The sequence below is a fragment of the Orycteropus afer genome, unplaced genomic scaffold (assembly GCF_000298275.1).
Source record: "Orycteropus afer afer isolate SDZICR_OR568_19922 unplaced genomic scaffold, OryAfe1.0 scaffold00010, whole genome shotgun sequence".
NCBI classification, from domain to species: domain Eukaryota; kingdom Metazoa; phylum Chordata; class Mammalia; order Tubulidentata; family Orycteropodidae; genus Orycteropus; species Orycteropus afer.
This window is the reverse complement of record NW_006921597.1, coordinates 14,630,817-14,642,559: the sequence shown is the minus strand read 5'-3', so window position 1 is coordinate 14,642,559 and position 11,743 is coordinate 14,630,817. Positions and strand designations below refer to the sequence as shown.

At 40.1% G+C, this 11,743-nt stretch overlaps 1 protein-coding gene across 1 annotated transcript in view; it reads right to left on the bottom strand.

Annotated features, from left to right (window-relative positions):
• The window catches only part of LOC103205076 (monocarboxylate transporter 1-like), a 25,341-nt gene extending 15,975 nt beyond the window's left edge, over positions 1 to 9,366 (bottom strand). Inside the window, exons 1-3 of the mRNA XM_007950345.1 lie at positions 9,150 to 9,366; positions 7,947 to 8,090; positions 3,731 to 4,597 (exon numbers count right to left, since the gene is read on the bottom strand). Of these exons, the coding sequence (XP_007948536.1) occupies positions 3,731 to 4,597; positions 7,947 to 8,090; positions 9,150 to 9,366 (1,228 nt within the window). The remainder of the gene's footprint in view (positions 1 to 3,730; positions 4,598 to 7,946; positions 8,091 to 9,149) is intronic.
• Positions 9,367 to 11,743: the final 2,377 nt, after the last annotated feature.

Sequence of the window (11,743 nt, the reverse complement as noted above, 5' to 3'; positions counted from 1 at the left end):
GGTATTGGTAGAACGACAGACACATAGACCAGTAGAACAGAATTGAGAACCCAGAGATAGATCCATTGACCTATGGTCCGTTGGTCTTTGATAAAGGTCCAAAATCCTCTTTAAAGATAGTCTCTTTCACAAATGGTGCTGGCAAAACTGGATATCCATTTGCAGAAAACTGAAACAAGATCCATACCTCACACCATACACAAAAACTAACTCCAGATGGATCAAAGACTTAACGGTGAAACCTAAAACTATAAAGTTCGTTAAAGAAAAAATAGGGGCAAACATAGGGGCCCTAATTTATGGCATAAATAGACTGTCACGCAACACTAAAAATGCACAAACAGCAGAAGATAAACTAGATGACTGGGACCTTCTAAAAATTAAATTCTTACATGTATCAAAAGACTTCTCCAAAAGAGTAAAAAGAGAACCTAGGATGGGAAAAAATATTTGGCAGTGACATATCAGACAAAGGACTTATCTCTAAAATTTATAGAAAACTCCAACACCTCAACATCAAAAAGACAAACAATCCAATGGGGAAAGAAAAAAACAAAAACGGGCAGAAGACACGAACAGACACTTCACCAAAGAAGATATTCAGGCAACCAACAAAATGAAGAAATGTCCACGATCATTAGCCATTAGAGAGATGAAAATCAAACCAACCATGAGATACCATTTCACCCCAGAATTAACAGTAAAGTTCAACAAGATGGAAAATAACAAATGCTGGTGAGGATGTGGAAGATTGGGACTCTCATACACTGCTATTGGAACTGTAAAATGATACAACCACTGTGGAAATTGGTATGGCAATTCCTTGAAAAATTGGAAATAGAAATACCATTTGACCCAGCAATCCCATTACTAGGTATATATCCTAAAGAAATGAGAGGCAGGACATGAATAGATATATGCACACCCATGTTCACTGCAGCACTATTCACAATAGCAAAGAGATGGAAACAATCTAAGTGCCCATTACTGAGCAAAGGATAAACAAACTGTGGTACATACACATGATGGAATACTACACAACCCTAAAGAATACTGTAGAATCTGCAAAATACTGCATAACGTAGATGAACTTGGAGGACATTATGCTGAGTGAAATAAATCAATCACAGAAGGACAAATATTGTATTAGTCCACTAATGTAAAAAGTCAAGGAAAGGTTTATACATAGAAGGAAATTTTCTTTGTTGGTTACCAGGGATGGGAGAGAAGGGGAGGGAAAATTTCTAGATAGGTTGAAAAAAAAGATATGTATGTATGTATGTATATGTATACATATACACACACACATACATACACATACACCAAAGTTTATTAGTGGTTACTAGGGTAGGAGGGAGGGAGGGGAAAAGGGGAAGCTTTTGTTTAGGGGGCACTGAGTTTATGTTAATAGGTGGTAGAATATTTTTGAACAGGATAGCAATAATGGTGGCACAACATGAAAAATGCAATCAATGTCCCTGAGCCATAAATATGGGAGTTGTTAGGTTGGCAAATATCTTGTTGTGTATGTTTTCACCACAATAAAAGTTAAAAAAAAAAAGGCAGAATAGGGGATGTGACTGCTAAGTGGGGTCAATAAAGCATTCCTTAAAGTGTCAAATACATTGAGACTCTTAGGAGGACAGAAGTCAACTAGGTGGAAAGGAAAGGAAGAGGATCCAGGCAGAGAGTGGCAAGTGGAAAGGTACAGTGGGGGAGGAAGTGTGGTGTACAACAGGGGATGGAAGAATGACAGGGATGCTGGGGCAGAGAGCAAATGGTGAATAGGAGGATGTGAGGCTGGAGAGGCAGGTGGGCCCGGGCCATGAAGGGCCTTGCAGGCCATATTAGGGAATTGGATCCTCACCGTAAGAGCATGGGAGGTAACTAGAGAGTTCTAATCAGCTGGGATGTCAAATTTGCATTTGCAAAGATCATTTTGGCTGCAGAGTAGAAAACAGATTGAAGACTACCTAGACTGGATGTGAGTAAATCAGTTATGAAGCTGTGGGAGCAGCCCAGATAGTAGACTACAGCATTACATTTTCCATCTTCCTATGGTTAAAAAAAAAAAAAAAGGTTATATTAGAGAGAGATTAAGGAGATAAAAATTATAGAATTTGGCAAATCACTGGGTATGTTATTGTTGTTATGTGCGGTCAAGTCAGCCCCGACTCATAGCGACCTCTCCTTGGGTTTCCGAGGCTGTATCACTATGGAAGTAGATTGCCCAACCTTCCTTCCAAGGAGTGGCTGGTGGGTTTGAATCGCCAGCCTTCTGGTTAGCAATTAAGTGCTACCACTTATGCTACCAGAGCTCCTTATCACTGGGTATAGGGAAGAGAAAAAGAGGGAGAGGAAGTTTTGAAAAGTCAGTACATCTTCTTTTATATGTCTTCCTTCCTTTGTAATGCATAATCTCAAAAGCATCCAGTCATGGGGTTTTAAATGCTTGTGAGTAGCAATTATTAGTATCTCCCTATCTAGAGCAAACAAAAGTGAAGAAGCTCAAAGATGCAGGGAACAATTAGTACAAAGGACTAATGTAACCCCAGCCTCCATGACCCCGAGACCAGAAGAACTAGATGGTACCTGGCTACCATTGCTGACAGCTCTGAAAGGGATCACAATAAAAGATCCCAGATAGAGTGGGGGAAAATGTAGAACAAAACTCAAAATCATAAAAACACTAGGCTTACTCGTCTGATGAAAACTGGTAGAACTCCCAAGACTATGGTCCTTAGACACTCTTCAAGCTACTGAACTCAACCCCTGTGACTCAGCTGTCAGCCAGATGACAGACAGGCCTATAAGGTGAACAGTAATACCAGGAGAGTATGCACTCATTACAACAATCTAGCATATGAGACAGCATTTACCCAGGGATAGAGCTAGGAAGGTGTGAGGGGATGGGAAGGAAGGATGAAGGGAATGGGTAGGTGCAGGGAAGAAGTGAAGAAATGAAAATAATATTATTACAGTGTGGGGACTGTGGTAATGTCACAAAACAGAACATATGGATTGTTGAATGGAAAACCAATTTGCTCTGTAAACTTTCACTCAAATCACAATTAAAAAAAAAATCCAGTCACATCCAGGGGAGGCCAAACTGTTGTATTTTGTATTAAGCAATAATTTTAAAATGTGAAGAATTTTATATTCTTAGGATAGACTCAATCGAGTTTTATGGTCACTTACTAGCTATGTGATCTTGGGCAAGTTATTTCATTTTTAGAAGACTCTATAGAGTAGAAATATCACAGTCTGGCTCACAAACTTTTGAGACATGACAGGATATATAAAATAATTAGGACAGTCCCTGGTACCCTGTGAGCTCTCACATGGTAACTGTTATTATTTTAAATGTTACTACTAAGATAAATTCTATGATTAAAATGAAATCACCACTAGAGCTTTAAATGTGTATATTACACATTTTTCTACAATAAGCATGTTAATTTTAGGAAGAGAAGAAAATTGTTCTAAAGATAACTGAATTTTGTAACAATATCTGATTCTTTTCACTTGATAGTTCGGTTTAATCCAATTCTCTAAACATCTCAGTAGTTATGCTGCACCAAGCATTGTGCCAGCACCAAAAATACAGAAATGAGAGAGACTTGCTCACTCTCTGCCCTCAAGCAGCTTACTAATCTCTGCTTTCTATCACTTTCCCAATCTTGTAATCTGTTACATGATAACAGAAACACATTAGGGGGACATACTGTACCTAAAAGTGGTGGTCCCAGGAGGACAGGACAGCATTCCACAACGGTCATCAATCCCACAGCGCTGGAGAACCTCTGGGGTCCAACAAGGTCCATCAGTGATTCAAACAATACTGAGCTGAACCACCCAAATGCAAATCCAAGGAATCCCGCATAGACACAGAACCCAACATAGCTGGTGGCTAAAGGTACTAACAAATGACACACTCCATTTGCAATAACAGAAGCTGCAAAGAAATATTGGATATGAGGTCTTATCCACTTTGTGTTGGCTACAAGTCCCATGGAAGGCCTGGCTATAATATCGACAAAAGACATAATGGAAAGAAGGAAGGCAGCATTCTCACTACTGAAATACTTACTCTTTGCATAATTAGTAAGAAAGACTAAAGGTGTAGACAGTGCAAAACACATTACCAAATTACCAGACAGGTACAGCACAAAGCCTCTATCAGTGAACAGGGATAAGTCCAGAAATTTGTTAAACATTTGGAAGACTGATAGTGTCTCCTCTTTGCAGTTTCCACCATTTGGATCTGTATTTGCATCACCTGCACCTTTTTTTGCATTGTATTTTCCAGCTTCCTGAAGGGATGCTTTAGACTTATCTTTCTCTGCATTGGTTGGCTTGGGTCCTACTGGTCTCATTAGGGATCCAGCTACACAGCAGTTTAATATGAAGGCCCCAAGAATTAGGAAGCTTCCCCTAAAGCCAAAGATATCAAATAGAGTCTGACTGAGGGGGGCCAGGGTAGCGAGAAGCACAGGGCTGCCTGCCATGGCCAGTCCATTTGCCAGTGGTCGTCTCTTATAGAAATACTTGCCAATCATGGTCAGAGATGGATTCAAGTTCAAGGCAAGCCCAAAGCCTGGGAGGAGAGAAAAAAAAAACTGTAGTTAATATCAGAAGCCTATTTTTGATTAATTAACTAGATAAACAATCTGAATGGAAAGGTGACAAAATCATCCTGATTCTCTGAGAGGCCATTATAACCAGTAAACCATTAAATGGACGTTTATACCATAAACATTCTTGGACAATAAGTGTCATTACGCAGCAAATGGGAGCTCTGGTAGCATAGTGCCTTAGGCACTTGACTGCTAACCAGAAGGCTGGCAGTTCAAACCCACCAGCCACTCCTCGGAAGGAAGATGAGGCAATCTACTTTCGTAGTGATACTGCCTCGGAAACCCAAGGAGGGGTCGCTATGAGTTGGGTCTGACTCGACGGAACATAACAACAACATGCAGCAAATACTAGATTTACAGTCCCTTTTACTCTAGTAGCAACAAAAACAGTAATAAATGTAGGATCTATTTAGTTTCTTAATTTTAGCTTTCCTGTGGAAGAGGGGATTAAAAATGAGAGAAAATAATCTCGTAAATTTAGAATGCAAGGCAGAGAAAGAGAGAGAGACAATATTTTTGGATAATAAAATGTAATACTGTCAAGATGTCAACACTAAATAAATACATTAATGTAATTGTAGGATAATGTCAATGTATTTTACTTTTCAAATGAGAAAAATGACTAAAATACCTAGAGAACAAATAAGTAGAATTCCAAGAAGTATTTGAAAAGGATAAAGAATTGGTGGGACCAACCCTAACAATGTGTTAGACAGATGCAATAATTAGAACCATGGGGCACTTCTTCAAGAATGTTGTTGTTGTTATATGCCATCGAGTCAGACCTGACTCATAGCAACCCCTCCTTGGGTTTCCAAGGCAGTATCACTATGGAAGTAGATTGCCCCATCTTCCTTCCGAGGAGTGGCTGGTGTGTTTGAACCAGTAGCCTTCTGATTAGCAGACAAACTAATCTATGAAAGTGGACAGAAACTTCAGGAACAAAACAAAATGATGCATTTAAATTAATGGATTTTCCAATCAATGGGGCTGGAACAAATAATTATCCCAATAACCTTTTCAGTGGTTTCCCATTCTTGTTCCCCTACTAGGTAAACCAGATTAGGATACTCTCTGATTTCAATTTGGAGTTCCTGGGTGGTGCAAACAGTTAACATACTGGTTGGAGGTTTGAATCCACTCAGTGGTGCCTCAGAAGAAATGCCTGACAATTTATTTCTGAAAACTCAGCCACTGAGAACCCCATGGAGCACATTCTATTCTGACACACATGGGGTCGCCATGAGTCAGAGATGGGTTTAGGGCTGCTGGTAGTGGTGGTAGAATTTCACTCTGGGTTTGGCAGTCCCATGACTTGGCCCTCACACACCTCCCTGCCCTCATCTCATGGCTAAACCTGTGACTGCCTTAAGGACTTTAACTAGCTGTTCCCTTAGATTTTTATAAAGCTGGGTCCTTGTCATTCAGATCTAAACTCAAAGTCAATGCCTCAGAGAAGCCATCTCTTCAGGAACTATTCAATCCTTCTCAATCAAAATGTCTGTTTAACTCACTGCATAGTATTTATTAGTGATACTTTTCTTATTGATTCATTTATTTGTTGATCTATTAATAGTCTATCTCCCTCTACTAAAGAGCAGAAATCTTGCCTACCATTTCAACTTTATCCCCATGGAATAATGCCTGGCATACAATGGGGGCTCAATAAATATTTGCTTAATTAATTAATCAATGAAATAATGAATAAGCTTCATGACCACATGGGAATAAATGAAGTTATATTCTTTCCTCTGTTGTTCAAATTTCAGGATATATTAAAATATTTGAAAGTAAAAAATATGTAATTAATATAGTGAAAGTATAAATCCAAAAAGGTAATACCTATTATCGTCATCATTTCATATCCTACAAGTGGGAATATAAAGAATTACAGTCTTTCTGAGAAGTAATTTGGCCAATTGTATCAAAAACATTTTCCCCCAGAATTTCCACTTCTTTACTTTTGTGTGTGTGTGTGTGTAAATTATAGTATATGTATTCAAAATAATCAATTAATTGCAATTTAAACATTATTGTTGTTGTTAGCTGCTGTTGAGTTGGCTCTGACTCATAGCAACCCTATGTACAACAGAATGAAACACTGCTCGGTCCTGCGCCAGCCTCATAATCCTTGTTATACCTGAGCCCATCATGGCAGCCACTCTGTCAATCTATCTCATTGAGGGCCTTCACTTCTATACTTTTATCCTAAGGAAATAACAATTTTCAAAGCTAGATAGAGATGCACTATTATACAAATGTTGTTTATTAAGAGTGAAAATGGTAAACAACCTAAATGTACATCTATTAGAGACTAATGAAATAAATTATGGTACACTCATACCATGGAAAAATAATATCTGCTGAAGTATATTTATTGATATGGGCAATTAGACGTATGATGTATTATTAAATTTTTTAAAACTGGTTACAAACATTATATATTATCTAATCCTTTTTTCTTCTAAAAAACTGCATGTGCATAGAAAACATGAGTGGACATAACATCAAAATATTAATGGTGGTTTTCTCTGAATTGTAGAGCTATAAGGGATCTCATTAGCAGTTTATTTTCTTAGTTAGGTATTAAAAAGGGGTTCTCATGGTCACCATGAGTCAGAATTGACTTGATGGTAACTGGTTTGGCTTTAATATATACTCTCTTTACCCCCTTGAAAATGTATCTGACTTCTCTACCAGAAAATGTCTTCTTTCCATCTAATGTGATCTCTTACTCCAATTTGAGCCATTATCTCCTTGGGTAGAAGGCGTAATGATTGGAGTATCTGATAACCATCCTTTCAACAACCTGCCACACACTCTTTGCTTTTTGCTACAATTTCCCTTAAAATGAAAACATTTTCCTTAAATGAAAGGAAGGACGGGAGGAAGGAAGGGAGGTGAGGATTGAATTAGTTCATTCAACCAACAAAAAACACCTATTAGGTACCAGAACTTTCTTTAAAGACTTGCTTTTCTGGTACTCTTAATATAACTACAGCTCTTAAAAACAACAATCCAATAATTTTTCTAAAGAAGAGATTTCATTCCTCAACAGAATTGGCAGATAAGTGCTACACATAAACCAAAAAAACCAAACTCACTGCCGTTGAGTTGATCCCAACTCATAGCAACCCCTCCTTGGGTTTCTGAGGCAGTATTTCTAGGGAAGTAGATTGCCCAGTCTTCCTTCTGAGGAGTGGCGGGTTTGAACCGCCAGCCTTCTGGTTAGCAGTCAAATGCCTTAGCCACTACATAGTCTACACAATAATAATAATAATGCTTAAAAAGATATCAATAGCAACTCACCTCCAATAACTCCAATGCTCAAGTACAGTTGCTGTACAGTGTTACAGAAAGACGCCACAATTAAGCCACAGCCTGACAAGCAGCCACCAGCAATCATAACTGAACGACTGCCATATTTATTCACCAGGATACTGCTGATAGGACCTAGAAGAGAACAGACCATTTAGTAATATACAAAAGAAGCCCATCCCCTCACATCCACACTCAACAAATGTTAATGACATAAAAGGGTACCAAGACAGAACCTTCCCCTACCCAAATAAACAGATTAAACAGATAAAACAGAAGGCAGTGTTAAGGAATACTGCTTTCTATCATTATTTCAGAGTCATAGGTTTGTGGAATAGGGACAGGGGACGACATTGACTGGGCATCTTCTGTATACCTAGAATGTATTAGATAGATTTTAACTGAAATATAAGAGACCTTAGTCTATCTCTTGTAAAGCAGAACAGGCTGCAAATAGCCTGATTATAAGTGACTATAGAATCCTTCATATATCTAGGATATTACCAACAGCACTCTTTCTAACTTTGCTACTCTTTGCTCTCTTTCTAACTTTTTAGACAGGCATCTGTAGCAAAGACACATGGATATGATGAGATACATGAAAAAACCTGATCAAACTTCTGACTTTAGAGTATGTGTGTGTGTGTTTCATATAAAACAAGACTAAAACAAAACTATACGACGAGAATGCCTACCATCACCACTTTTCTTCAACATTATACTGGATGTCCAAGCCAGCGCAGTAAGGAAAAAAAAGTAAAAGGTGTAAGGATTGGAAAGGAAGAAAGCAAACTATCAGTAGTTGCAGAAGATACATTTGTCTATCTAAAAAATCTGAAAGAATCTACCAATAAACTATTTTAAGTAACAAGAGTTTAGCAAGATTTCAGGAAATATAATTAAAACACAAAAATCAATTACCTTTCTATATACCATCAACAGACTTGAAACACTTTTTCTTAAAGTTATTTTTTATAAAGGCACCTGTTTTACATTTTATCTGGCCTAACAGAACACATAGTTGGCATTGTAGCTTTTATTTTTAAAGGGAATGAAAAACATGACTCTACAACATATCTTCAAGAACTAACATTTCAAATACCTCATGAAGGCTTCAAGAACTACAGTGTACTTAATACAGAACATTCATCTGCCTATTGGAAGTTACAAGAGCAGGCCTTAGTGTGTTCTTACCTGTGCCATACATAATAGCAAACATGATGGAGGTTATCCATGATACTTCACTGGTGCTGACACTGAATATATTTTCAATTTCTTTGAAAAACACAGAAATAGATTTGCCAAGTGCACAAGAGAAGCCGATGGAAATAAAAGCTCCAATAACCACTGCCCATCCCCAGCCTCCATCTGGGGGGGTGTATCCATCTGGATCTCCAGTTGAAAGTGACATTGTATGTAAAGGTAAATTCCAAAATGCAGTTCAAATCCAAATATCTGAAGGATATGAAATTAAAACAGTATATAAAAAGTAAATCAATTAACAAAGCACTCCTACAAAACCCTTTACATTTAGGTTACCAATGACTGAGTTCGCTTTTCAACGTTACTTGTTCTCTGTGAGTTATGATGTTTTTCCAAACCAAACCAAACTCATTGCCATTGAGTCAATTCTGACTCATGGTGACCCCATTGGGTTTCCAGGGCTATAAATCTTTATGGAAACAGACTGCCTCCTTTTTGTTCTGTGGAGCAGCTGGTGAGTTCAAACCCCTGACCTTTTTGGTTAGCAGCCAAATGCCTTAACCACTACACCACCTGAGTTCCTTTTTTTTTTCCCCCAGAAAATTACATTTTTAGAGATTTAAAGTTAAACATTTACCACTACTTGAACTATACACCAAAAGCTTTATCAATAAAATTGTTCTGGTTATCTAGTGGGGCTCTGACAAGATACACCACAAATGGGATGGCCTTAACAAACAGGAGTTTATTCTTACTAATTTGGAGGCTTTAAGTCCAAGTTCAAAGTGCCAAGCTCTAGGGGCTGGGTGAAAGCCCCTCAACCTTGGGGTCCAGCTCTGCCTCCTGCTCCTGGCCCACTGGAGCTAGAGACATTTCTTCACTCAGACAGCTGTTGGCTGCTGAGGCTGAGAAGCCCCAAGTTGACAAGTAAAAAGGCACAGTCCCAAGGTTACCAATCCACATGGCAGGCCATTAACTTAAGTCCACTGTAAGTCCCAAGGTCGGCAGAGCATAGCAGGCTGCTGAGCAATGACATGGCTACATGCAGGGTCCAAGCATGCCAAAGGCTAGAGCCCATCTCAAATTTTATCCTTATATACAGGAAGCAGACCACATACCCAAAGACAGCTACTCAGCTGCTCACAGTAGATTCCACCATGGAGTTGATTACTAGTCTCATCATGGGGAATACTACATCCAGCTGCCCAGCCACTCAACCAGGCCTAGCCAAGTTGACACACAAACATAATTACCACAATTCCACCCCTTGTCAACTTGGCATCTGTACAGATCTTCAATGGGTGGCATCTGTATAGATCTCCTTACTGGGTGGCTCCAGTCCCCTAGTTCCTGAATGGTGACCTCAACCCCTTGGCCTGGTGGACCCCGTTCCTCTCCCTCTTAGGCATAGCAGCCCCGCCCCCTCACTCTTGGGCGCAGCTATGGCTCCATCCCACTGGCGCACATGAACGAGCAGCTCCACACTCCAGAACCAAGTTGGCGAAGGCCTGCTCTTTGAAACCTAGGGGGCTGTGGCGGTTCCACCCCGCAAAGGCCATGGTCCTACCCTTAAGGCTGAGGCAGCTCTGCTTCCATTTCCTTGGTCTCTCCACTTCTGCCAATTAATGCCTGAGGGCAACCCACTCTGCTGAAAAAACATGCCCAAAAAGCACTTGGCTTTTTTGCTCCATGGACCAGTCAACTTGCTACTCTATTTCATGCCGATTTTTACTACAAATTAATGCCCGAAGGCAACCCATTCCGCCAGTAAGCAGCCTAACCAAAGGCATCAAGCTTTCTCCTCCGTAGGCTTGTAAGGCTGTCACTGTCTCATGCCAGTTCTCTCGGCTCTGCTCCTGCTATCTCTCATGCCAGTCTCTGGGCTCTGCTCCTGCCGTCTCTCATGCTGGTCTGTTGTCTGTGCGCCGTATGCCAGGGTCTCGGGTCAAGGATGCACTCCACTCCTGTTTCCATATTTTAGGTATCTGTCAGAGCAGCACCCCACTCTCTTGGTACCAAATTCTGTTCTTGTTACCTGGTGCTGCTCTGACAGGAATACGCCACAAATGGGATGGCCTTAACAAACAGGAGTTTATTCTTACAAATTTGGAGACTTTAAGTTCAAAGTGCCAAGCTCTAGGGGCTGGGTGAAAGCCCCTTAACCTTGGGGTCCAGCTCTGCCTCCTGCTCCCGGCCCACTGGAGCTAGAGGCATTTATTCACTCAGACAGCTGCTGGCTGCTGAGGCTGAGAAACCCCAAGGTTGACAAGTAAAAAGGCACAGTCCTGATGTTACCAATCCACATGGCAGGCCATTCATTAACTTAAGTCCATTGCAAGTCCCAAGGTTGGCAGAGCATAGCAGGCTGCTGAGCGATGACATGGCTACATGCAGGGTCCAAGCGTGCCAAAGGCTAGAGACCATTCTCAAAGCTTATCCTTATATACAGGAAGCAGACCACATACCCAAAGGTAGCTACTCAGCTGCTCCCAGTAGATTCCACCATGGAGTTGATTACTAGTCTCATCATGGGGAATACTACATCCAGCTGCCCAGCCACTCAACCAGGCCTAGCCAAGTTGACA